This window comes from Bacidia gigantensis (assembly GCF_019456465.1).
Source record: "Bacidia gigantensis strain McMullin 20006 chromosome Unknown contig_278, whole genome shotgun sequence".
Classification (NCBI taxonomy): Eukaryota; Fungi; Ascomycota; class Lecanoromycetes; order Lecanorales; family Ramalinaceae; genus Bacidia; species Bacidia gigantensis.
In genome coordinates, this window is record NW_025408606.1 from 569,614 (window position 1) to 596,188 (window position 26,575).

Here is a 26,575-nt window from a genome sequence, read left to right on the forward strand (position 1 = left end):
ACTAATAATAATAATAAATATATTTTAATAATACAGAATATATATAGAAAAAGTAGAAAATATTAAAATATTTATAAACTATAAGAATTTAGTATATTTTATAATAATAAAGTAACTAAATTAATAATAAATAAAATAGGTAGAACTATTAATATAATATAAATTCTAAATTAATTATATATTAGGAAAAAATAGTATTATTGCTAATAAACTTAGTAGATAACTAAATTTATACTAATAGAAATATAAATATTTAGTAGTAATATTTAAATAAAATAATAATAAAATATTATATTTAATATAAATTAATATATTAATAAAAAATAGCTTTATTACCTAAATATAGGAAATATATTAAAATAATAAAATAGCTTAAAAATAAATTAAATTAGAATAGAAAAAGCTACTTAAGTATTAATAAAAGTACTATATACTAAAAAAACTTTTATAAATATTAATATAAAGATATTATAATAATTTAAAATATAGATATTTTAGAATAGTTAAAATATATAAATTTATTAAATAAAATTAATTTTTATTAAATATAAGAATAGTAATTAATAAATATATTAAGAAGTACTTTTTATATAAAAGAAATAAAGCTAAAAATTATAAAAAATATAGTTATTTATAAAAGATATACTTACTAAAATTTCTATAGTAATATATTATAATAAATTTTATAATAAAGTTATTATTATTATAAAACCTAAAAACTAAAAAGATATATAATACTATAATAGTTATAATTAATAAATATATAAAATATATTATAATAATACTATTTAATAAAATATATAATATAATATAACTAATATATATATTTTTAAATAAAATAATTAGAATTAAAAGATTTTTAAAAAAAATAATCTTAAATAAAAATAAACTATTTATATTTTTATTTTAGAAAATAATTATAATAGAAACTAGAATAAAGCTAAAGCTCTTTATAATATATTACTTAAAAATAAATAGTTAAATAAAAAAAATAAATTGTATATTAAAAATATATTTATAATATTATATAGATTAGAACTAGAATAACTAAATAAAGTTTTTACTTATTATAGAATTAGTATTTAATAATTTAATATTAAATACTATAAAGATAGTATTATTTTATATAAACTATAAACAAAACTTAAATATAAATAATATATTAAAAAAATTATTAAAATTATAAAAAGCTATTAAATATATATTAAAATTAGAATAAATATATAAAAATATTATAAATTCTCTAGAAAAAGTATAAATCAAAATAGAAAAATAAGAAAATAAATATAAAATAAATAAACTTTAGCTAAAAAAAAGAAATAAAATATAACTTTATATAAAGAATCTTAGAATAAAATAACTAAGTAAGAAACTAGATTACTTATAAGTTAGCCTATTTAAAATATAAAGATAAAAAAGATTTATTAATTATAAACTAGAATTATTAAATAATATTAAAATATATTTAATATTTTATATATTACTTTTAAAAAGCAAAAAACACTAAACTAATTTTAATATTATTTAGATATAAACCTAAAGAAAATAATACTTTTAAAGTTAAAAAAATATTAAAAGAATAATATAATTAATACTTTATTAAATAGAAAAACTATTTAAAAGAAGAAAATATATAAAAGTTAAAAAAATATTTACTACTTAACTATATAAGGAAGCTTTAATACTTCTAATAGTATTAATAATAAAAGTAAATAAAGCATTTTGTTATTATTAAATTAATTATAAAAAAAAATTAAAATTATTAAAAAAAAAAAAATTACTAATTGCTAGATTTAATTTAAAAGTTAAAATAGATAGATATATATTATTAGATTACTATTTTTACTTTTTTTTATAATATTTATCTTTTTCTATTTCTAAAATATTTTTTATATTTAGATTTTTTAGTTAATTTAGTTTTTTTAAATAAAATTATTTTATTTTATAAATATATAATAGCTTAAAATAAATAGCTAGTTTTTATTTATCTAAATTATTAAAAATATTATATTACTTATTTATTTTTTTCTTAAAAAAAACTAAATTATATTTTTTATTATATTTATTATATTTAATATAATAAACTAATTAATTAGTTTTTATATATTTAGAGTTTTAAGAAATATAGTTTTTATAGCAATATATAATAATATAATAATTATAATTTTTTTTTTAGAAGTATAATAATAATATTAAATATTATTATTAATAGATTATATAATATAATTAAAAGAATTATATAATAAAGAAAATTAATAACTAAGGACAATTATATTAAAGAGGGAAATAATATTATAATTTTATATAATAAATATAATTAAATAAATATTATAAAATAAAAACTATAACTATATTAGATTATAAAAAAAATAATTAAAAAAAAAATAGCTAAAGTACTTAAGTATATTTAAATACTAAAAGTACTAAGTAACTTTTAAATTAAATATACTTAAAAAGATTAAAAATTAAATATTATTAAGTAAATTAAATAAAATTATATATATAAAATTTTTTATTCTTTTTTCTAAATAGATTTTTTTATATTTAATATAAGTTTTATTTTTTACTATAAAATTTAAAATAATTATAACTTAATTTTATTTCGCTATTTATTTTTATTTATATTCTAATTATTATTTATATTTTAAAAGAATTAACTTATTAACTTGTAGTTAAATTAGCTAATATTATTTACTAGTTTAAATACTAGGGTTATAATAATAAATAAACCTTTAAAAGGCTTTAATTAAACTTTTAGTAAACCTTAAATAAACCTTAAACTAGACTCTTTATTAAACTTTATTAAAAATATAATTAAAGTTTATTTAAAAAGACTTTAAAATAAGTTTTTTTAAGTTTTATTTAAAGTTTTTTTAAGTTTATTTTAAAAATCTATAGTTTTTCCCTAAGATATAAAAGTATTAAAAAAATTAAAAAGTTAAAGCTTTTATAATTTAATAAGTTTATTTTTTTTATTTTATTACTAAGTTTACTTTAATAAGTTTAAAGCTTTAAAAGTAAATAAAATTTATTAATAAATTTAATTATAAAAAGTCTTTACTTTTAGAAAAAATAATAAGTTTAACTTATTAAGTTTTATTAAATTAATATTAAGAAAATAAACTACTTATATATAGGCGCTAGTATCTATTAGCTTCACTAACCCTAAGCGCTAGGTAACTAATATATATATTTTAGTTAGATTTCTTATAAAAAGGAATTTTTAATAATTAGTTTTTTAAATAATTTAAATATTATTTTATATTCCTTAGAATACTAGTACTCCGCTAGCTATAGTATTATATTAAGCTATTTAATAGGTATATACTTAATTAATTTATAATAATTATTATTAATAATTATATTAGTGTGGTGGCGATTTGCCTCAAAGGTAAGTTAATAACTAAATACGCTAGCTGCCTTTGCCGAGGCCCTAGATCGAAGGATCGCAAACTCTGATCTTATGCTTCAATTGTGACAGATTAAAGTGAGATTGTTTTGACCGTCTTTCAACGTGACCATGAAGCAAGCAAGTGAGGATGTGCAAAGCTAGATCAAGACATTCAGTACATGTAAGAGGGATGGTTCTCTCTTCCAATGAGAGGACCGTCGGTAGCTGACTGACCTGAACAAGCATGACGCATCACGAAAACTGATCCTGTCCTGAACCTCTAAACGATCTCGACCGATTCCCTCTACGTCTCCTTTTTGGCTATCTAACCCAGACCCGTGGGATGTTGCAGGAGCAGAGAAGGTTATCGACTACATCAGGCCGAGATGGGAAACTATAGAAATCGTCATTACCAACCATCATTAGACGAGGAGTTGGAAACACCATGCGCAACAATCATGTAGTGCTTGGCTAACTTACAGATTCACAAATCGAGTAAAATGTCTCGGTAAGGCGACTATTGACGCTCAAAGGCATTGGGATCAGCAAGGAAGCTTCAATCCTAGTCAGCTTCGCCTGTATGAGCATATTACCAAACCGCGTATAGATTTCGTAGCCGCTGTTTGGGGTTTAGCAACACAGGGTCACGTTAGGAAGGGGCCAGGGGAGCGAAAAGAAGCACAGTGATGCGCGTTAGCATCAGATTCCGGGATACATTATTGCGAGACCTTGGAAAAGAGCAACACGTCAGGATCGTCGGGAGATGCTTGTCTATGACTGGCTATACTCCATCCGTCCAGCACATCAGGCAGAGATGGTTTTTACCGCAACAGCCGACACCGTTAGTGCATATGACTTGCAATCATGGGTCAATGTCATGCTTAAACGATGACTATTTCTAAGAACCATGATATAATGGCATCATTGGATACGAATAAACTCAATCGGCGATAACAAGTTGATCAAATTGTTGACCCTAGCAATTTGTCACCGCAAAGAAGTCGATCTCTGGCGATTTACACTCACGAAGTCAACGATCGCTTCGCACCCCCTGTCATGATACATAGCTGCCGCTAAGACTCTCGCCTTTAAGTCGAAAATGTCAGTCGGGCCAACTCACGTTGTCAGGACGTTTGGCTTTTTCTGCCTCGCTCTTGAAGTTCTGCAGGAGATTTAAATACATCGCCTCTACAATCTCCTCTGGGACGAGATCGACTATCCTTTGTGCATCTTTTCCAGAGTTTGCCCACCCTCAGCCAACACAGAGGGGGCTGAATCGCCAGACCAATTTTCACTGTGCGAGAATACTACCTATCATCCATTCGTCACAGCAACTAGGTGACGAATTTGAGGAATACCTATGTACAGATTGCATTCTATGGTCATGGTCCGACATGGAATGTAGCCACAGCATCAATTCGGCTGGGAATTCTCTTCGAAATGTATGGGATCCAAAATGCGCCTTTCTCGGGGCACACTCTCAATACGGAAGAGTGGTTCAATGGGAAGACCAGTGTTCATTCCATTTGAATCTTTTTGCCAAACCTTCACAACATCTATTCAGATATCAATTCCAGAATCTGTGAACTCGCCACACTGAGTTTGAGATTTATGCTAGGAGTCGCAAGGGATTGATCATTTCGGTCAGATCGCCTACATCAACGGGGTGGATTCCGCCATAGGAGAAACGCTGATAGACCCTAAGACACTGACTTTCAAACTTGGTGAAGAAATCATCAACAACGATCGTACTCTGGCTCAGATCGAGGGAGTCGCAGAACTCATGGGAGATTCTAGAACAAATTTACGATTTTACATACTAAGCAAGCTATCTTAACAAGACTTTCTCGAAAGCAGCGACGACTCGGTCTACAGAATCTGGTATCTGACTGTCTCGTCGTGCTTCTAAAGCAATTCACGAGCTTGATATTCGCATGCTCCGGATGGTTTCGCAACGGTCGAGGACACTTCGCAGGCTTTGAATCCAAGCTCCTTGTCGGCCCACCCGTGAATAGCCAGGACAGATACAGAAGGCAGTAAAGCACTCCCTGGTGCAGGTATTTTCCTGAGACGATGACCTCCTCGAAAATGATCTTAGAACGACGACTCTAAACCTTTTACCATTTACAAGTGCTACGTGTCGTTTGCTTGGCATCTTCCCATCCTGTTTCGCTCTTGTGTGTGCTCAAGCTTGACCCTTCTCAATCAATCAGTGAACATGTGTTTTGAATACGCGGCTCATGTGCCCCCATTTCTTTGTTTGGGGTCGTGAAGATAAGCAAAGGACCTTGCCTTTTTGACACAGCACCAAAGATGTTTCAACATAGCATGGATCTGCAAAAGGAGTGGGTGGCATCTACTGAAGTTTTCGCCCCTCTTGAACAAGTGTGAAAAGCCAGGTTGGCCGTATTTGATTGGGACTGCAGCCGCTGTGGTTTGGGGGCTGCGAGGCCCACGCTTGCCCGAGCCGCCCTAAAAATTTGTCAAGAATGGCGTCGGACTCTTGAAGCTCTCCTTCAGCAGTTGATTTGATCTATAAAGCATTGCCCCTGATCTGCAACCTCTTGACAGAAACAGGATGTTGTACGGATGATCGAGAAAACACGATGTGCTATTGATAGATCTCATGCTCGAGTATCTCAAAGTCAACGACCGTTGAAACAAAAAGACCGACTCGGGCGGTAATTTAACGGGGCGACTGGGCTCAAATTATCACATTGTGGACAATTCGCCCCTTCTGATCGTTTCATGCCAACCAATGTTTCCTAATGCAGACTCAAGGCTGAGATGTTCGGGTCTTACCATGCTGCCGTCGTCCTTTCTCTGCTTCTTCACTCGTATGTTTTAATCAAGGTCTCCTCTAAGTGCGCTTGCGCATTACCCTGCAGTTGCTTTACTTCTTTGAACAGTATAAACTTCAAAGTATGAGGCTCAAAGCTCGACAAAAGCCGGCAAATATATCATCCGACGACTTTTTGCGCCGCTCCTTTCACGCAGGTACGCGTGAACTTATCGTTGGAGCCACTTCATGGTCCACTGATTTTGTTCTTAGCGGTCGTCACGAAAACTCACTTGTATATAGATGGTGGCCACTTTGGCTACCTGGAGAATGGCATTTCAAAGTATGACTGGGGTAAGTTCCTTCTTTGCGAAAGGGATTACGGTCGTGTTGAATCTCGCTCTTAGCTTCGACCACATTGTCCCTTGATTTGTCATCGAATTGGACAAACTCAACCGCGACCTTCAGATCCATCGAGAAGCCACCGGGTGCGCCAACGTATCTCGGTGGAGCATTATCATACTACGCCCCAGGAGATGTCATCTATTCAGGTATTGGAGGGAGGTCTGACGACTTCGATAACAGTTATAGACCTCAGAATCCTACCCCGCCAGCTTTATGGTCTTTAAAGCCGGACGACGACGGTGGCGGGACATGGTCTCGAGTACTAGACTCGAGCTCGCCTGCATTGAAAAGTCTGAGCAGGCCAGTGGATGCTGCAGTCGCCGCAGGTCCAAAGCAGGCTTGGTTCCTTGGAGGCGTTGGTCTCGATACCCATACCTTAGGAGGAATGCTACAGTTTGACATGGACACTCGACAATTCAGCAACATCACCAAATCACCATTTGACGATATTTGGCGTGGCAAATTAGAGTATATTTCTGTCTACGGTACAGAAGGAATACTAGTTGCTTTCTCTGGCGCAAAGCCATCTGGGTTAATCGATTTCATCTCTGTAGAAGTTTTTGACATAACAACGCAAGAATGGTATAACCAGACGACGACGGGGAACCCGCCTTTGCCCAGAAAAGATCACTGTGTAGCAGGCATTGCGTCGAGCGAGCAGACTTACGAAATCTTCGTCTACGGAGGTTATGGCGGAAAGCAAGGTAGCGGACAAACGGCATACGATACTATTTCCATTCTTACTCTACCAGCTTTCCAATGGATTTCAGTCCCCTATGTCGCGCAAAGCCCCCGCTTCGGCCATTCTTGTCATCATGTCGGTGGCAGCCAGATTCTAGTGGTAGGTGGGGGTGACCCGTCAATAGAGGTGAGCTCGGACCAATCGTCAGATATGTATCAAGGGGACATAAGAAGCGAGGACCCCAACAGGCAAGGTCTTGGTGTATTTGAAATGTCAAGCTTGATGTGGAATGATCATTATGACGCCTCGACACCGGCTTACACACAGGCTGTCAGCGTCAAGAACTATTATGATGGCGCTGGGGAGTAAGCATGCATCAGCCTCTGAAATATGGCATAATTGATGTTTGGCAGTTCCTACAAAGCAGGCCTTAGTCTATCAGTCTCGTCGCTAATGCAAGACGCACACTTTTCCCCATCTAGTAAGTGTGCTGCTTACTAGGACATGCAGTCGCTAATTTGGCAGCCACAACATCAATTCCAATTACCCCCACCGGAGCCACACAACCCCCTAAGCCCAACAATCAATCGAGAAAGAAGGGCGCCGTAGCAAGCGCCGCCATAGGCGGCATCGTAGCGCTCCTTCTCATTCTAGGCCTCAGTATCTTTCTGAGTCGGCTGCGGCGGCGTAAAAGGACAAGTCAGGTGCAAAAGCTGCTGACATCTGAGATGGAAAATGTGCAGAAACAGGCATCAGGCTCTTACGAGTTGCATAATCAGCATCTGCCCAACGAGACAGATGGTAACGCAATCCATGAAGCGGCTTCTGTGCATAGACCAACGCTTGTGGAGATAGGGTGAAGAGAGATGCGTTGAAGGTTGCATTTTTGAAGGGCAATGATGTATATGTAATGGGTATACCCGAACATATATAATTGGGGTTGGAGAAAAAAAAGGTTGTGTTAGATATAGGCAAGATAGCAGGCTTTTCCAACTGTCTTTAGACTTTTGGCTTAGTGGAGATATCAACAGGTTGTGCATCTAGTGTGCTGGTCAGGGGCGGTATCAATCGACAAGTTTGGAAGTTCATAGCTTATTTAAATACCGTATTACCAGATTCAGAATTGCACTCTGGCTAAGCTGACTTGGCTACAACGCCAGATCTCGCCCTCAATACAAAACCCGAGCACTAACGGCACCGCATATGACAGACACGAAGCAACCTAGCCTTTGCGACAGGCATGTGCCTTGCTGATGCTACCTTGACATGTCACTGATCACTGATCGCTAATCGCGGCAGCTGCGCTGAGGACTCTTTTCGCTTATCATGTTTCTTGTAGAGGTCCTTAGAACTACTGCGCAAGCCAGCAACGGCGGGATCCTATTCATAAGCCTTTGTGCCTTCTCAAAATCTACACAACTTGTGTTTCAATGCTTTTAAGAGCTTTAAGATAAACATTTAAAGAAAATTAATGATCTTAAGTACTTATAAATAAATTTAAATATTTAAGCTAAGAAAGATTAAACTTATTTATTAATATAAATAATTAATATAAATATTTAATATAAATATTTATAAAAAAAATTTATAAAAAAATTTATATTAACTTTATTTTAAGATTTAATTAAGCTTTTTTAATATATAAAATTTATTTTATATATAATTAAAAAGTTATAAAATCTTAAATTAAATTCTAATAATATTAAAATAAATTTTAAATAAAATATTTTAAATATATTATTAAAAACTTAATTCTTAATTAAGTTTAAAAACTATTTTTAATATTAAATTAAAATTTTAAATAAAAATTAATTAAAATATATTTATTTTAAAAAATATATTAAAAATATATTTAAAATAAACTTAAGATAAGCTTAATCTATATTTAAATAAAGTTTAGAATAAATTTTTAAAAATTTATTATAAATAAAATAATAAAAAAATAATTTTAAAATTTTTTTTATTATAATAATATAAAGTTTAATAAAATTATACTAATATAAAGACTTAGAGATAGATATATATTTTTCTAAATTATATAAAAATAAAGTTTATATTCTATAAATATAGTTATATAATCTTAAAACTTTAATTTTTTAATATATTTTTTTAAGTTTTAACTTTAAAAAAATTATAAAATTTTAATTTTAAATAAAAAAGCTTTAGCTTAAAAAGATAAAGTATAAATATTAATTTAATATTATTTTATTTTAGATTTTAAATTAAAATATATTTAAAAAAACTTTAAATTTACTTTAAAAATACTTTTAATAAATATTTTTATAAAAGTAATATTTTTTAAAAAATTACTTTTTATATAAAAACTTCTTTAAAATAAGCTTTTATTAATTAGATTTTAAATAAACTTTATATAAAGTCTAAGTTAAATTTTTCCTAAAAAGTTATATTTAAATATTAATTAAAATATATTTAAAATAATTTTAAGTTAATTTTTAATTTAAATTAAATTTAAACTTTTAATTTAATTTAATTTAACTTTTATAAAATAGAAACTTAGTATTTAAAGTAATTTCTAAATCTTTTTAAACTAAGATTTTAAATAAAAAAACTTTAAAATTTTTTTTATTTTTAAAAATAATTTTTTTTTAATATTAAAATAATTTAATTAAAGTTTTAATTAAATTTTTAAAAAAGTTTTTATAATTAAAATAAGTTAAATAAAATTAAAAATTAATTATAATTAAGATTATTTAATAATTATTTATTAATTAATAAATATTATAAAATATATATAAAATTTTAATATTAAGATTTTAAATAAATAAATAAATAAATATAATATAAAGATTACTTTTATTATAAAAAGTAGATATATACTATAATCTAGATAAGCTTTATAACTAATATAAAAGCTAGTTAGATATTCTAGGAACTAATCAATTAACCAATTAATTAATTATGACCTCTCTTGAAGTATATTATAGTGTTTTTTAATCACCTGTGGTTTGCTCTTGGAAGTCAATAGTCCATGTCGAGAAACACCGATGAGGCTCGCCTGTCGTCGTCACAGTTGCGATCTCTCTTCGATGTGCTGACCCATAATGAATCATATGACGAAATCCAGAATCTCAAGCATTCCAGCGTCATCAGTGATTTTGGACATCCAATACAAACATCAGAGAGGGCGCCTAGTTCGTCGCCTTTGTTACAAAACCTGCTTTGCAGGTTCATCACATCACTCCCCGGCCTTCGCGACGTAACGGCTGAAGCATGGAGTGGCAAAATTGCTGTGCTCGCCTCTGCTTTGGCGGATTGCAATCTTAGCGAAAGCTATGACAAGGGTGCCATTGGGATCCGGAGGACTCTTTCCACGGCAATAGCTTCAATAGTTGAGAGCGTCTCGCGGGGTGTCCTCGGAGGCCTTGCTAAACAACCAGGTGTACCTGGTCGAAAATATGATCCCTCCAATCCAGAAGACGTTCAGACAGCTTGGGACGATCTGCTCCAACAAGCTGTAGAGGGAGACTTGGTAGATGACCTATTTGCAAAAATTGCAGCCACCGACAAGCTTTCTGAGCAGAGTTCTTTAGTACAAAGTGCTCATCAATACATTATTATAACGTTAGTGTCTTGGACCCTCATATGATCCCCAAGGCCTTCTAAATGGAAACCTTCTAACAATAAGCAGGCTTGCTTCTTTCATGCACTATACTCTGATCGTTTCTCCACGCGGCCAGACCATGCTTCCTCTTCTGGTCAGAGCCAACGATTTGCTGCCCTATTTCGTGATACGTCAAACGTTGAAGGTAGGAAATGCGGCATCTATGGTCAATGGTTTAGTCAAGGTTGTCCTGGCAAAGATGAATATGAGTTCTTTCGCTGGCTGGTTTGGAGGCGCGCCATCCGACTCTGGTATGAATCTGCTGCAGTAGTAAGTTCTTCAACCCTCTGTATCTCAGTCTTGCGCACAATTTGGGCATTAGTAAGAAAGCGTACGGCGGTTTCTACCGACTCGATGGAGATTGGCGATCCGAAGGGACTGGTCAAGGCGCTGCCGTAATACTCTGTAACGTCTAGTATCTCTTTTTGATCGCTTATCAAGTACATTGTCTCTTTAGTTTGAAATGTGACCCCTGATTGCAGTAATCAAATTCAATCATTAACGGCTTGAAGTAGATTGATGGTAGACGAGAAAGATTTACTGATTTAGAATAGCATCATATCTACGGTCCTGACTTGGGACGTCAACGTCTTAAAGAAGAGGGCAAGTAGTGTCGAAAAGCAACAGGGCACGCTTACCACCTCTGACCTGGTTGCCATCCGCGAGTATTGCCACATGTCTCACGAAGACCAACAAGTGATAAGGGATCATAGCAGTAGGTCCATCTTCCATCTCTAATTCCAAGAAGATCCAAGACAATTGTTGATCGCACGACTTTAGCTTCAGATCAAAGTTCTGTGATCAAAGCAATCTTCCGGCACGGTGGCAAAGACAACTATATTGACACTGAAGGACACAAGAAAGCACTAGAATATCTGGCAATTCAGCTTTCCATTAGCGACCGAGACAAACTGATCCAAAGTCTCTGCAACCGCCAACCGGATATACTTACGTCGACGATTCGTATAGTCGTCGCTGCATACGAGCCAATCATTAGAAGCCTTCATAAAGCCGTCAATCTAAGTGATGGAGTTCACGATATGCAACAATTTATGTCTGATCTGATTGACTTGGCAAGAGTTGACTGTAGGACTGCCGCTAAGACGCCTACTGTCGAGGACTTTTGCATCCTATTGCAAAAGCACTCAGAGAGCTCCCATAGATTTCTGCATCAAATACTCAAAAATAGCCCTCAATCGAGGCAAATGTATTTAGAATATAGCCACCTCGCTTTGTCTCAATACAAATGCAAAGGTCGTCAGGGAGCCGACGACCAAGCAAGTGGTGCAGGTGACATGTCAGTCGACCTGCAGGATCTTTACACATCTCTATCCCCTGAAGCTAAGGCTACTGTAAGCGAGGAGCTAGAGCACTACACACATTACCTATACACGCTGCAGATCAAATCCTCAGGAAAGCTGACCGCCGTGGTCGAAAACCTTGCCAAAGAGACCTCAGAAACAAAGTTAGGCCCTGGAATCTTTCTAGCCAAATGGCAAGCATTGATCGATGCAACGCCCATCACACCCGAATACATGGAGGCGCCTGTGCGGACTGCAAACAGCAAGAGTGTCAAGGACGCAACGGCGATTGATACAGATGGAGGAAATAGAGGTCTTCTAGCCAGCCAACACAATGAGCAGGACGAGTACCCAGCCCAGCCCAGCTGTAGTGAAACCGTTCGCTTATTGGGGTTGGGTTTTCGACAAAGATTAGTTCAATTGGGCAAGCCTTGATATGTATTGTGGATAAGGTAAGGAACAACAAAAGCTGCTCGAGAGCGACAACGATCTATGAACAATGGGGCGTGGACATTCAAGATTTCAATGTCTTCAAGGTCAAAATCCTGAACCTAAGATTGTTGCCCAGCAAAACAAGTAGACCTAGCCTTTCGAGCATTTCCGAACATTATGCGGCAAAGCTATATCTTACATATCAGATGTGAAACTCATCAACCCATGTTGATCAATGAGAGAAGCATTCGATGATTCTTCTCAATTAACGAAGCGATGCGATAATGCTCATATCTGCAGTCTTGCGACCCACAGCTGTAGCAGACATTCCTGGGATTTAGCCAAGTTTTGTCGGAAGATACGCTGCCCCCCACAGCTAACACAGAGTGAATAGCTCCGTAGGATATGCGAAAGGGTAAGATAATGACTGCTGACGCATCAGATAGGCCTCCTAAACTTCGAATGGTACGCCTTTCATTCCATGGATCGATTGCTGGCTCTTTGTCGGTCACACGCTTGCAGCTCCTGGATGTGCTGCTTTCAGTCGCGAACAAAGGCAAGTTGAGGAGACCGTCACCTGGATTTGACTTGACACCTTCACCACCTCGTGGTGATAATTAAACGTGGACTCAACACAGGATGGATGGTCTGTCGCTGCTCTATGAGCACGAGAACTGTATCAAGGACCGTGCTATTGCAGACTGGTGGGAACCACCTTCTCCTTACCGATATGGCACAAGCTGCTCTTGGTGAAAGTACCGCCGCGTCGATTCAATGCAACACTACCTTTTCACCGGGAACCCCCGGGGATTGGACAATTGCGGTCGTCTGTCAGCAGAATGAATCACCTCCTACCTTACTGGTGTTCCTTATGCTCTTCACGTTCCGATACACACGTCTTTTAGTCAACTCTGTCTCCTACCTATGCTACTTGCCTACACCAATTCCTTCGAAGCCAAGCTATACAGCCAGAGATGTCACGGTCATCGTTCCTTCAGTCGAACCATTTGGAAGGACGTTCGAGAATATCCTACAGCGAATACTCAAGAACAGACCTGCTAGTGTTATCGTGGCTGCGGCAGGACATCAAAGGAAATGGAAGCCCTTGGCAAATTGTTTCTGCTACCGTGGTGTTTCTGTTGTCAGCGTACAAGCTCCTAGCAAGAGACGCCAGATCTGTGAGGCACTCTCGAAGGTACTGATTTCCAATAAGTTTAAGTGTAGCGCGCATCTGTTGTGCCAGCGAATCGGCTCTCTTCACCAATCTTTACCAGAAGCAGTCTGACATGTAACCTTCACAGGTAAAGACACCACTTGTAGCACTTTGTGACGACTCTGTCCAATGGCCGGTCACTTTCTTGCAACATTCGCTTGCGCCATTTGAGGAAACGCAGGTTGGAGCTGTAGCGACGAGGAAGCTTGGGAAACGCAATGATCATGGATGCTTTTCCTGGAAAGGCTTCTGGAATTTCATTGGATGTGTATACCTTGAGCGGCGTAATTTTGAGCATGCCGCAGTCAATAACATAGACGGGGGTGTTTCCACGCTCTCTGGACGATCTTTCGTGGCCCGAACAGAGATTCTTGCCGACCTCGCATATCAGAAGGCATACTTGAACGAATGTTTTGGCAAGTCCGGTCCTCTTAACGCAGGAGAGGATAAATTTACCACCACTTGGATTATGGACAAAGGCTGGAATATAAAGGTGCAGCACTCTGAAGAGGCAACCATGGTCACAGAACTGGGCACTTACCCAAAGTATTTGCGGCAATCTCTTAGGTGGTCGCGCACTAGCTGGAGGAGCAATCTTCGCCGCCTGTTCATGGAGCCTCACAAGGTAATCAAAAAGCCTTGGAGCTTCTATGCCGTCCATCTCCAGGGCTTAACCAATTTTCCTCTTTTCTGGGACCTAGCTTTGATTTTCACGCTCTGGGGCGGTCTGGAGAAGCTAGAGTCGCGCCGTCAAACCTCAGCTCTGGCTGTCCTGATCGGCTGGACGGCCATCTCCAAGCTTGTCAAACTCATGCCACATTTCCAAAGATGTCCAGGTGATATCGTGTACTTTCCGGGATATCTCTTGTTTGTGTATTACTGTACCTTTCAAAAATTATACACGCTCTTTACCTGCTACGACATTTCTTGGGGGAGCAGATCCGGCATCGACAATTTCACAGCGGATCGAGCCAAGTAGAGTGAACAAAAATCCCCCAATCTAGACTGAGCTGTACAGATAGCGGAAAGGGTTTGGCCGAACGGATTACGTTGGCGTGTGGTATGGTACCGGTGTGCTCCTCGCGAAAGACACTTTGAATGATAGACGTGGAACGTGAATTTCGCGATACCTTTGTAGGGACGATGGGTGCCCATTATATCGATCAAAAGTTTCACCTGGAATGCATTCCTATGTCCTAGAATTTCTTCCGGAAAAGTTATAATTGATGCTTCCTGATAGCGGACATTGCCCTTGTGGCACAAACATCTCTGTCATCGCATTTATGGCTTCCCTTGCTCAAATATACACTCCCTCGACAGACATCACTCCTTGTCAAAGGCTGCCTCTTGCAGCCTGAAGGTTGGCATCTGACTTGGTAGTCAACAGTAGCACATGTAAATACCGTCCGCCCTACAGACTTAATCTGGTAGTGTTATGTGCGTGGCATAGTAGTCCGAGAGGCCCAATGAGCCCATGACGGAGGACGCTATCAATAAATCTCCCTGATAACTTCAAGGCACGGCGACAGCTCGGCCAATGCCTTCCGTGACGGCGGCATGCTTAGAATAGGTCGAGTATTGGATTATGCAGGCGCTGGTGATTCGACCACGGACATGAAGATCTTTAGTTGCTGCTTTTCCGAGAAGAGCATCGATCGCTGGTTGCAGACACCAATTTGAGGTCACTCCTAAGTTTTGTCCACCTGGCGTCAGCACAACAACGCCGTCTCCGATGCCTGTATGTACCGCTGCAAATAAGGCTTTCGAAGCCGGACTTGTCGACTAAAAATGGCGGAGGAAATTTGCTAATACTCGAGACAAGTGAGACAGGTATTGTACCGTTAATATTGCTACCTCACATGACAAGGGGGAGAGACCGGAAGTCAATTGCGGACCGGGTTGGTTCTTTTCAATGACGAGGGTCAGCGACCGTGCGTTGAAAGGAAAGGAATAGATGGTACTTCCGTTGTCTACCCAATGGACTGCGATTAGTAGGAACGGTGCGTACTAGAAACAACGCTTGTTGTTCCATTCATCAAGCTGATTGTAGGTCAAGAAAGTCCTGCTAAAATGGCCTGCTTATTCAAGGAACCTCTAAAAATGGTCACGGTGGCGGAGCATGTGGTCCCCTTATGCCACAGATTTTACTTCAACCCTTGCTGCATTTACACAGCCGTCACAATAGATGTTCTACGCCATGCATGCAGGCGAGATATTGCAATACACGAGTGTGGCTAGATTCGTCCATGTGGATCATTCGAAGCCGTCACTATCAACCACTGAAAGCGTTGATGCATGTCTCTGATGGCCAGTCTTCACATAGGACTTCTGTGGCTCAACAGGATTCCAATGGCTTAAGCCTGTCCGTAGTGGGTCAGCGCGACTGACAAAGGCATCCAATTGTTCCTCTTGGACGGAAGAGAAGTGATCTCGAGCCTCCGTACCGTCAGGACCACCGGATTCGTCGCTGAGTTGAACATGGCCAATGCTGTGTGATAGACTAGCCCAGAGAGGTTGCATGCTTGGGAATGGAAGACTACTCGAGTCTACTTTCGAAAGTTGAAATAATTTGTTGGCTGCCGCAACTCGCGATTCCGCTTGAGATGATCTACCCAGCCGTGCCCAAGACAATGCAGCTGTGACATTCCATAGACCTGCCTGTCTTCTTCGGTCTGCCTGAGTCGTAGAACTATAGAGCCTCGAACTATAGTAATCTGCCATCCTTTCCGCTGTCAAGGCTTGCACGCTTGGACTGAGAATTGATAGCTCCAGCAGTTGACCAGCCCACTTCGCCGCATGATCCGCTGCAGATGGACCGCGATCGAATAAAAGCTCAGTAGCCAAAGTAAGACAGCGGATTGCTCCTGTTGGTAGAGATGACCGAGTCAGGTAAGAGTATACTGCTGCATCCAAGAACGAATCGATCGTCTCTGAGCGACTTCTCGACTGCTGCTGGTGCAGTAGCAAAGATGATAAAGCTGCACCATCGTTGGCGGCAGCATGGTAGATCCAGGCTTTATCGTGAGCGAAGTCTGAGCGAAGAGTGTCAAAAGTTGTGTGAGACAATTTGTAATCTCGTAACATGATAGCGTAGTCAGCCATTTGGCGCATAATGATTTCCGGAGATTCAGGGGGATAGAATCCTAATTGAGCATTATAATTACTTTTGTTGTTATTGCCTCCATTGTTACTATTTGCTTTGGAGGAGCCAAAACCTGCCCAACGTTTAGACATTGACATAAAGCGGCCGCCTAAACCACGGCGCCTCGAGGCAACCTGGTCATTCCAAGTCATGACGCGGCTTTCCATGAAAGGTACAATGGATTGCGTGACCATCTCTCTAATCAGTGAATTAATTGCAGTAGCGTCTGACTCAAAAATGCATTGCCCAATGCCATCGGTATCCCCTGTAACCACGGAACCCCGTCAGTACGCGGAAGAATATTGCATGAGGACGACTGAATTACCATCATTTTGCACGTCTCTCAACCTTTCGCTTGCTGAACGCCATTCACACTGAGGTACACGGTAGCTGTCGTCGTCACTTGGTACGCATTGTGAGCTTCGAAGCCGAAGTAGATGACAGTGAAGCCCGAAGTGCCGTTTCATAAGATCAAAAAGAGCTGTTGACTTCGCAATATCGTCGTTGTCTTCATCATGGATCAGGATATAGTACCTCAGGTATTCGACTCCCGCCCAAGGAGGAATCTTGGGGTTACCGCGACCTGTTTGGGCATACAGTTGACGTAGGATCTCTATAGGAGCTCGACTGCGGGAGCTTACAGCTACCAGACAAGCGACTGGATGGGAAAATGTCTCATACGGGACCATCTGGTTACTTGAAATTAAGGCACGAATGTACTCCATAAAAAGCTGCGACGGCTGGCTTGTGCCGGAACGCACGTTTGCATCAAATTCCTCGCTCGGCTCGTCCGAGAAGCTAGCCACCCAGTCTGGAGTGTCCATAAGCTGCCTGAGCAGCTCCTCCATTTCTTGTGGTAAAGGCAGCGCAGATAGTCCGTTGGGTGCAGGTGATGCTTCCCGAGAAGTTCGATGTACGTAGGTCTCATGGTATGCGGACGACACTAAATCCTCCACCTCAGTCAACGAGCTCGGAGGACTGACGAATTTGATTATAAAGTCTTCCCACGCTTTGCTAAGCCCGATGCTGTCCCTGATGATGACTTTTCCCTGTACATGTTCTCCGAAAGGTCTTAATAAGCCAGAAAGACCAGCAGCGATGCCTTTGCCTTGAATGAAGTCTTCCACGTCAGAAGACGCATGAACTGCCACAGTAGGCGCAAAGGACCTGGTGATCAAATTGCGGCATCCGCCATTGAAGGGACCAGAGGCACCACGCCGGCTCAGAGATGGGCTCCTGGAGCGTTCATGACTCCGATCCAGAGAGCCTGCAGAGGAGTATGAAGACGGTCGAGCTAAGGAAGCTGAGCTTGAGAGAATAGGTCTTGTAGTCTTCAGCGACGGCGATCCACTTGTAGCTTTGAGGTCGGAAAGACCAGATGGAGGATTGTGAAAATGGACGGGTGAGCTGCTAGGCTGTGTAAGGCCAGCATCATTCTCCTCAGCTGGTTGGCTCATGAGTAAATACTAGTATTGCCCTCGAGAGCCGCTCGAAAGGTGTTCGGTAGAGATAGGGGCTTCATCAGGAGCGCAATCAGGTCTTATTTGCATCGTATCATGGTTCTGGCGTAGTTATGTCGGACACCTTGCGCTTGTGGGTCAGCATCTCGTCGAGTAGTTACGAATAAGTCTGCTATGTGACGAATGTTTCTTTGATCACTCTCTTCACTGCTTATCGATTGCTCCTGCCAAGACCCAAATATTAACTTCCGTGGCCGTAAACAAATTGCGTCACATTTCTGAACGTCCGCAATCTTCAATGAGAAGCTTCTTATTCGGCTCAAATCCTGGATGTCAAGCCTCCTAAACTTCGTGTTGCACCAGGGGGATGGCTTTAGGCGGTTTGTGATGTCTGCGTCCGGATTTGCTCCCGCTTATGATTCTCTACAGGGCGCGTCTGCCTTCGCTATATTCTGACTTCCAGGTTCAACGGCATTCAAACCCCGACGGCTTTGACGCAAATTACACGGCTTGGATAGATGCTCTGACTAAAGCTGCTCGAGCTGCAGTCCTACCATCCCCAGGCGATACTGCTGATACGCTCTCTATCCAAACTGGAGAGGATCTCCTAAAAGCTTTAGAGACGCCAGAACTGGGTCGCCCTCTCGCTTTAAGAGCGGTAGTTGTAGGTATTATTCCCTCTCAGATGCCTCATATGACTTGGACTAAAGCGCAACGGATAGGATGAAGCAGTGACACAGCGCCGATTGATACCCGAAAATGAGTTCCTGTCATCTCCGAAGAGCATCTATGGTCGACAATGGACTATACAACCATGGTGGCTGCTGTCGTGGGCCTTGAAACAGATCAATATCTTTGGGCCAGGTCATTCTAGTCCGAGTTTACCTGCAAGGCGTTTCGTGGTACTTCAGAATGCGGAGGTATGCAGCATGCGCGAAGGCAACGAAATTCTGATTGTTTACAGGATGCTGGAACAAAAGTATGTTCAAAATTGGGTGGGAAGAAACGGCGCGTTGATCGTATCTATGGGATGAATGCCTTCAAAAACGAGGTGGTGTTGGCTCTTGGCCTGAGAGACGCCATATCGAAAAATGACGTTAACATTCTGCTGAAGCATTTGTCTCGGGACATGAACGCAGTATCTTACGATGATGAAGTAGTGGTCTTCAAAGACTCGGGCGATCATTCCCCAGCGCTCATGGAAGAGGATAAATCCATAGCTTCTCTGAAAGCCCTGATATCGGAACTCCAAGGGCAAGTGGAATTGCTTTCAATGAACATAGAGAAAGCGACAGAAAAATCGAAATCAGCTCTGGATCGAAAGAATCGTGCTTTGGCACTTACATCATTGAAGTCGAAAAGGTTGATTGAGAAGGCGTTGGAACAGCGAGCGAGCACTCTATCTCAGCTAGAAGAGTTATACTTTAAGATCGAGCAAGCAGCTGACCAAGTAATCATGGTCCAGACAATGGAGGCGAGTACTACCGTGCTTCGGAAACTGCAGTCAGAAGTAGGCAACCTTGACCGGGTTCAAGAGATTGTGGAAGATTTGAAAGAGGAAAGTGGTAAAGTTGATGAAATTGGCAATATTATTCAAGAAGCCAACCAGGGCACTAAGATTATTGACGACGATGATGTGGAAGAAGAGCTCGAGGCTATGTTCCAGCAAACGAAAGACAAGCAGACGGTCGGGAGTAGTGAGGCTCTACCCGACGTCACTAAGCTACCGGCACCGCGCGAATCTAAAGACAGTCAAGGATTGACCAAAGAGCGATTTCCATCAAACTCACACAAATCTCTGACGGACGCCGCAGAGAAATTCGATCGCCTTTCGTTGGAGCTTCCACGTGAAGAGAAGGGCGAGCTGCGGAAGGACATGAGCGTTTCTCTGCAGAACCATCAAAGCGTACTTGAGCAAGCGTAACGTGTTGATAGGTCTCGAGTCTTTTGCAGCCTGAAAGAGGGCGAAAAGACTAACTGTATGGCTCTTAGGATCTGATTGCTGACAGCTTCTTGAATATTCGATAACGGGTGACGCTTAATAACGCAGGAAATGAATTCTCTTGACCATCTTCCACTGGCTTGCAGACGTCTTGATGCCTCGAGACTTTTTACGCGTCACACAAACTCGCCCCGGGCTCCGATTCGGTCGAGTACTCCTGGTTTCTGGACCTCAGGCCAGCCATTGACTGCGGCTTGAAACGCTCACTGATAGATAGTGTGCGTGTCTTGATTGATCCTCGATTTTCTGCTGAGTAAGGTCTTCAGTATGCGGTCATCCTTGGTCGACTTTTGGTCTTTGAGAGGAAGATGATGGAGACCCGACGCGTTTAGGCAGTGAAAGGCCATCTGCGTAGACTCTTTCATGAATATCCATGGCATTGCTCCCTTCAAGCATTGTGACATCTTCATTGTTCTCGGGCCGTTGAGCTGCAGATCTATGAGTGTCTGTGCTCGTTTCTTGACGCACAGGTTGCCGTTTTGTCCGGGCCTGTGCTATCAAGTTCTTGAAATTACTTTGATGATTAGATGCCCATGCGTTGCCGTCAAAGTCCTTGCTCATTACAGAAGCGCTGCTCGTCGCAGTACCGTTCGCAAGTTGACGACCGTGGATTTTATCCCAATTGTCCAAGTCTCGCAATAAATTACGCTTTGTTTCTGGAAACTTAGAATCACAATTTGCGTTCACAAGATTTACCCATTCGGTATGTCTCCGAATCACGAGTTGCCTTGGTCCGTTGCTTGGAATACCTAGTTCCTCCATTTTCTTACGCAATGCCCCGTCTTTCAACAATGAATAGTTAATTTGAGGCAAACGTTCCACAGCCTTCGGTGGCCTGGAATCCGGTTTCTGCGCAAAATAAGGCGAGTTCCTGCGACAAATGAGCGCGTAAGCTTGATAGAAACGTCTCCAAAATACCTTGAAGTTGGTTGCGCCTTGGTTGAGTTGCGACTACCGCCATTATGCACGTCCAGATGAGAGTAGACCTGTTCCTCTTTCATTCGCTTATCACAAATCGGACAAGCCGCCAGGCCATCGTCTGGACCAACAGCTTAGTATGTGTTGCAAAACGTCTAAGAGCACCATTCACATACTGGGTTCATCGTTTAGCGCTTGCTGTACAGAGAATTCATCGGCATCAGATTGTGGAGTTGACCTGTGCCCGCGGCGTGATCGTGTAAAGAGTCGTCGAGGTTGGGGCTCTTCTGAATACTCCTCGTCCTCTGCGTCTGTGTCTTCAATCTTTCTCTTTCGATATCTCTCACGCGCTTCACCGTCTGGCTCTCTTGGGCTTTCCGCAAACTTCAAGATAGCCGGTCGGGCCTTGAGAAACGCTTCCACTAGCTCCTGCAGTGCCCAATTTTGTCTCAGCTTCATCATCTGGTCTGGACTTCGACAAGCAGGGCAGATGCCATCTTCTGTTAAGCATCTTCGGATGCAAAGAGAGCAAAAAGTATGTGAACAGGAAGTGATCATAGGTGTTTTGAAGAAGTCTTTGCAAACTTGGCAGTGAAGTGCAGATTCCACGGAGCTGAGTTCAGATACAGGGGTATCTTTCCAGTCTGTAGGATCGGGAACGTCAGACGAGTCATCCATAGACGACACGGCCGTTGCGGGCTGAGAGGTCTAAAAACATCACTTTCAACAACCCAGAGCGTGGTGAATATCTTACCACTGTAATACTAGTGCTGTAATATATACTGACTTGTCGAGATGAAGTAATATCGAAGCGCGTCTCTGACGCGTTGGCAATTTAAGTAGGAGGGTATGCGTATCAAATTATCGGGTGTCATTGAGAACATTCATGATCGCGACACCATGGCCGACTACAAGGCTTATCTTGCAGTGCATGTCATCAATGAAGAGAAAATCGTAAGTCTGAGTTATGCCACATAGAGCTACCCGCATTGCTCAGACAATGTGGCAAGGTATCATACCGTTTATTGGCCCGAGAGATGAAAGTCACGAATAATGCCGCGAAACGAATGCTCTATGACTTTCATTCAAATCAAAACAAGAGGAAGCCAAATTCCGTCCATGCTTGCTATATCATAGATGGATTCCTTAAGCGTGAACCCCAGCCCGCTGTAGATGGGAAAGAGGATGATGGCGAGGACGTTCACATGCAAAGCAGTCCATTCATTAGTAGCTCGATGCCGCAAAATGATGCAGAGGTGGCAAACATCCAAACAAGAACGATCATGCTGGTTAAAGAGGAGCACATGCAAGGTAGGATGAATCGTGAGGGCTATTGACCTTATATGCTTTTTCTAATTTTCCATTCTTCCCTCTCTAGAGGTCCAAGTCAAGTATGAGCAAATCTTTTCAGTCCACATTTACAGCCTTAGTCCCTTCACTGTTCAAGTACGTACCCCCTGCTTCTGACATTGCGTGTGTTCACACATGCCAGAACCTCGAAATACTCTCCGACTGCAACCGCGCCATTACCAAAAGATTTATCACCGAGGATCCTCTTATATTTGGCAAAAAATATGGAGTCATACAAAACAAAAGCGTCAAGGTAAGTCTATTTCCCCCAACAAGTAGACATGCTCTAAGAAACGGCAGCGACGGAAAGGTGGTTGTGCTCCCGAACCGGTGCCAGCGTTCCCAGTCTCAAAACGAGCATCAACATTGGAGAATTCAAAGAGCGAATCAGATAGTCGACCTACGTCCTCGAAAGGGAATCCAGAAGCCATTTCGCCACCCGCTAGCCAGAGCGGCAAAGAAAAAAGCAAAGCCCTAGAGATATCCAAGCCGTTCAGTAGGAACGCCAAATTGGGCGCGGCCAAACCACCAGCCATAAAGCACGAAAAATCCGACATCATGAAAGCCTTCTCGAAACCCAAACCCAGACCGAAAGCCGACGACACAGCTAGCTCTGTAGACTCCGGCGCTGAACAGCCACCGAAAGACTCTAGAGCACAAGCTGACGGTTCGCAGTAAGGAAGTTAATCTCAGGCATTTGGGCTGACCTTTGCAGAACCAATGAAAGATATCTCCTCCGAGTCCGAACATGAAGATGACTTCATCTCCAGCAAGGAGAAGACAGATGCTGGAAGAAAGTCACATGTAGAGCGTGCAGAGCAGCTGCGGAAGATGATGGACGAGGATGGTCAGTCCGACCCTTTGTCTCTTTCCACCCTTCCTGTGCTGCAATCCCCCCTCTGATCCGGTATAGACGAAGAAATGGACGACGCACCCCCAGACTCAGCGGACGAATCACCAAAACCAGTTGCGGAGGAAGACGAGCTGGAACAGCCCGCCGCCAAATCGGCTGAACCGTCTCCAGAGCCTCTCATGACTGTGAGCGGAGGCCGGAGAAGGGGTAGGAGGAAGGTCATGAAAAAGAAGACTATCAAGGATGAAGAGGGGTATTTAGGCACGTCGATTCACTTATTCCTCTGTTGCTTTGATATATCATCATTCCGCAGAAATGATGTCGATGATACAAGCTTTACGGGCTAACTCTTCACAGTGACGAAAGAGGAGCCAGCGTGGGAGTCCTTTTCCGAGGACGAGCCGCCCCCAACAAAGGACAAGACCTTGTCGTCTTCGGCAGCATCAGCGAAAGCGAAAAAGGCGGCGGGAAAGCCAGGGCAAGGAAACATCATGTCGTTCTTTGGAAAGAAGTAGTGTCCTCAAGGCTGTCTTAATTCCCCTTTTCGGCTTCGTGGGCGCCACGAGTACCGGCGCAGTCTCTGAGTTGATCGTCTCCTCATGTTCAGGTCCTGACTGCCTAGTCTTTCTTGAAATTAAGTATGTCATCTCCCCAGGGTTTCGTCGCCCTATGCATGCGGAGCCAAGCCCAACCTCAACCCATCATAGTCAAAAACCACGAACTGGCTCTTGAACATGATATCCCCAAAGATCTGCGGTCCTTGCCCACCATTACTCTGGATACCTCCATAGCACACTACAAAACGCATAAAGTCAGCACTTGTACCCCCTAATCTCATCCTTTCAAGATAGGACATCAACTCACTCTTCCCATCACTAGTGGGCGCGTAATTCACCATCTTCCCCTCCACCACGACCTCATACCCCCCGTCTCCCTCTCCAACCGTAAATCCAAAATCTGGCAACTCCTCCCCACAAGGGAAAACCCATCCGCCATCCCCCTCTACCGCTCCCTGCACGTCCCCATAATAATCCTTCGCAACCTCCGGCTCCAACATGAGCAAGCTACTGCCTGAGTCTGCAATACTCTCCACATTTCCAAACCCCTTGGCCCCCTTGGCCCCACCGCCGACGCGATACCCACCGACCCGAAACCCCCAAAACCCTCGGCTATTATCTACAGGTACATAGTTGATTTCATCGCCTTTGTACGCAATATGGTCAATACTCCCGAATCCGAAATACCCCGGCGTGCCAAACTTCAGGTTGGCGGTGAAGACACCCTTGACCAGTCCCGAACGTGCGTTCTCAAACCATGTCGGTCGCGGATTGGGGACGTAGCCGGCTGGGCAGGAGGAGGATGTACCGATAGCTTTCTGCTCCCCTTCCGCCTTCCCTCCCCCGGTACCATCGCCAGACTTCTGGGAGTCGCCCAGTGTCGCAGAGGTGCAGATGCTATTGGTGCTCTGGAAACCTAGGCCGATAATACCATCGCTGGGGTCGTTCAGGACGCCCGCAGAGAAGTCAGTGGGCAGTTCCAGCGCTTGATTACCGACCGAGATGCCGCCTATGGAGACGGTGTCGAAGGCCACGGAGCCGGTGAGCGAGGTGTCGTCGCCATAGGAGACATTGAAGCTCGCGCCTTTGATGTGGTTGTTCGCTGGAGGTTGGTATAGTGTGTGAGAACCGCGCTCGTGGGACTCGAGCTCGGTGCTGAAGACCCAGAGATCGGAGCTGCCGGTGTCGAGATTCATGTGGAGGGTTTGCGACCCGACTTGGACGGGAATGAGGTATTCGCTATTATCGTTTGCGAGAGTTGCGGAAACCGTCCCAGTTTTGACGCCGTGGCCAGATGGAGGGGCGGAGCTAGGAGGGTTGTTGGAGTAGGCGTCATTGTTGTTGCCGGCTGCTTTTTGGCTTGTTTCGATAGATATAGCGGCGAGTTTGCCGGCTACCTTTGGTGGGAGCGTCCAGCCGTACTTGCTGTAGGCTTTGCAAAGGGCAACTACGCCATTCTTTGGGCTGCTTGCGGCGGGCACGCGGTGGATCTTTGAGTGGTCTTCTCCTGCCTGCGGGAGTGGTTTGGTGAATGCTGTTGAAATGAAGGTTATGGTTGCTAGCAATTGCAGTAATGAGTGATAATGCATAGCTCTGAAAGCTGGCCGGCAGGCGAAAGCCAAATTATCTCCACGTCAAGTGGGTCGTTCTTGTCTCTTGTTTCTGGTCTCACAGGGTCTCGGTTGGACGATATCCGTACGAGAAAACAAGCCTAAAATCAAGTATCTAGAGTTGAAAGTGGGGTCAAAGAGTGCGCCAAAGCTCGTTGGCAATGTAATATTGAATGGGGAGAAATGAAAGTCAGGTGATTAGGGAGTCCTAAAAAAGCAGTACAAAGAATGAAGGTCCACAATGCGGACAAGTCGTTCAAGAGGCCAAAGGAATGAGCCTGCCTGCCTGCCTGTCTCAATGAAACCAAAAATGGAAATGCAAGTGAAGGCGCGAGTGAAGACAAAGAGTGAAGAATCAGTAGACAGAAAGCAGAGAAAACAGCACACAGATACGTAAGACAATACGGAGTACAGGCAGACATGATTAATCAGATTAAGATTGACTTCCATTGGCGATCTGCCAGGTATGATGGTAAAGGATCACAGCAACAGGTCAGCCATGGGTCACTTCAGCGTGCGAAGCTCATTTGCTGGTGCAGATGAATAATGAGAATAATGAGAATGAGAATAGGAGAGGGTGGGCCCTCGGGGTGAAATTTGGTACTTGGCGCCACGAAGCGGCCGCTAAAACAAAAGGCGAGGGGCCTGTGCATCATCCCAATTTCGGGTACCTTGGCCGGTTGGCTCAGGGCCGCCCTGGCAGCGATCTGGGGGCAGTAGTGGGGGGTGTTTCGGGTCCGAGCAGCGTTAAGAGATTGATGACTGATGCCAATCATGCCAATCGTGCCATCAATCGCCTATCGTTCCCCTCGGATTTCTTCTTCCCCTGACATGTAACATGTTTGTATACAAAACTTA

General features: G+C 41.4%; 8 protein-coding genes across 8 annotated transcripts; 5 read left to right on the top strand and 3 right to left on the bottom strand.

The window, feature by feature from the left end:
* Positions 1–6,315: 6,315 nt before the first annotated feature.
* Positions 6,316–8,117, top strand: KY384_007611 (uncharacterized protein; the record flags this gene model as incomplete). The annotated part of the gene is made up of 5 exons (XM_044816102.1): positions 6,316–6,388; positions 6,444–6,513; positions 6,639–7,622; positions 7,671–7,738; positions 7,783–8,117. The coding sequence occupies 5 exons, from the start codon at positions 6,316–6,318 to the stop codon at positions 8,115–8,117; spliced, it is 1,530 nt and encodes a 509-aa protein (XP_044666742.1).
* Positions 8,118–10,246: 2,129 nt separating this feature from the next.
* On the top strand, positions 10,247–12,824 carry KY384_007612 (uncharacterized protein; the record flags this gene model as incomplete). The annotated part of the gene is made up of 5 exons (XM_044816103.1): positions 10,247–10,839; positions 10,907–11,146; positions 11,434–11,594; positions 11,660–12,558; positions 12,633–12,824. 5 exons carry the CDS (start codon positions 10,247–10,249, stop codon positions 12,822–12,824), a joined length of 2,085 nt encoding a protein of 694 aa, XP_044666743.1.
* A 518-nt stretch (positions 12,825–13,342) lies between these two features.
* Positions 13,343–14,804, top strand: KY384_007613 (uncharacterized protein; the record flags this gene model as incomplete). The annotated part of the gene is made up of 2 exons (XM_044816104.1): positions 13,343–13,807; positions 13,914–14,804. 2 exons carry the CDS (start codon positions 13,343–13,345, stop codon positions 14,802–14,804), a joined length of 1,356 nt encoding a protein of 451 aa, XP_044666744.1.
* A 1,274-nt stretch (positions 14,805–16,078) lies between these two features.
* On the bottom strand, positions 16,079–18,424 carry KY384_007614 (uncharacterized protein; the record flags this gene model as incomplete). Its single annotated transcript, XM_044816105.1, has 2 exons — positions 16,079–17,232; positions 17,293–18,424. 2 exons carry the CDS (start codon positions 18,422–18,424, stop codon positions 16,079–16,081), a joined length of 2,286 nt encoding a protein of 761 aa, XP_044666745.1.
* A 418-nt stretch (positions 18,425–18,842) lies between these two features.
* KY384_007615 (uncharacterized protein) lies at positions 18,843–20,351 on the top strand (the record flags this gene model as incomplete). Its single annotated transcript, XM_044816106.1, has 3 exons — positions 18,843–19,091; positions 19,150–19,347; positions 19,392–20,351. The coding sequence occupies 3 exons, from the start codon at positions 18,843–18,845 to the stop codon at positions 20,349–20,351; spliced, it is 1,407 nt and encodes a 468-aa protein (XP_044666746.1).
* Positions 20,352–20,702: 351 nt separating this feature from the next.
* Positions 20,703–21,806, bottom strand: KY384_007616 (uncharacterized protein; the record flags this gene model as incomplete). Its single annotated transcript, XM_044816107.1, has 3 exons — positions 20,703–21,300; positions 21,348–21,468; positions 21,524–21,806. The coding sequence occupies 3 exons, from the start codon at positions 21,804–21,806 to the stop codon at positions 20,703–20,705; spliced, it is 1,002 nt and encodes a 333-aa protein (XP_044666747.1).
* A 441-nt stretch (positions 21,807–22,247) lies between these two features.
* Positions 22,248–24,065, top strand: KY384_007617 (uncharacterized protein; the record flags this gene model as incomplete). Its single annotated transcript, XM_044816108.1, has 8 exons — positions 22,248–22,301; positions 22,385–22,658; positions 22,726–22,793; positions 22,840–22,950; positions 22,998–23,364; positions 23,413–23,544; positions 23,611–23,757; positions 23,908–24,065. The coding sequence occupies 8 exons, from the start codon at positions 22,248–22,250 to the stop codon at positions 24,063–24,065; spliced, it is 1,311 nt and encodes a 436-aa protein (XP_044666748.1).
* Positions 24,066–24,217: 152 nt separating this feature from the next.
* KY384_007618 (uncharacterized protein) lies at positions 24,218–25,696 on the bottom strand (the record flags this gene model as incomplete). The annotated part of the gene is made up of 1 exon (XM_044816109.1): positions 24,218–25,696. The coding sequence occupies one exon, from the start codon at positions 25,694–25,696 to the stop codon at positions 24,218–24,220; it is 1,479 nt and encodes a 492-aa protein (XP_044666749.1).
* Positions 25,697–26,575: the final 879 nt, after the last annotated feature.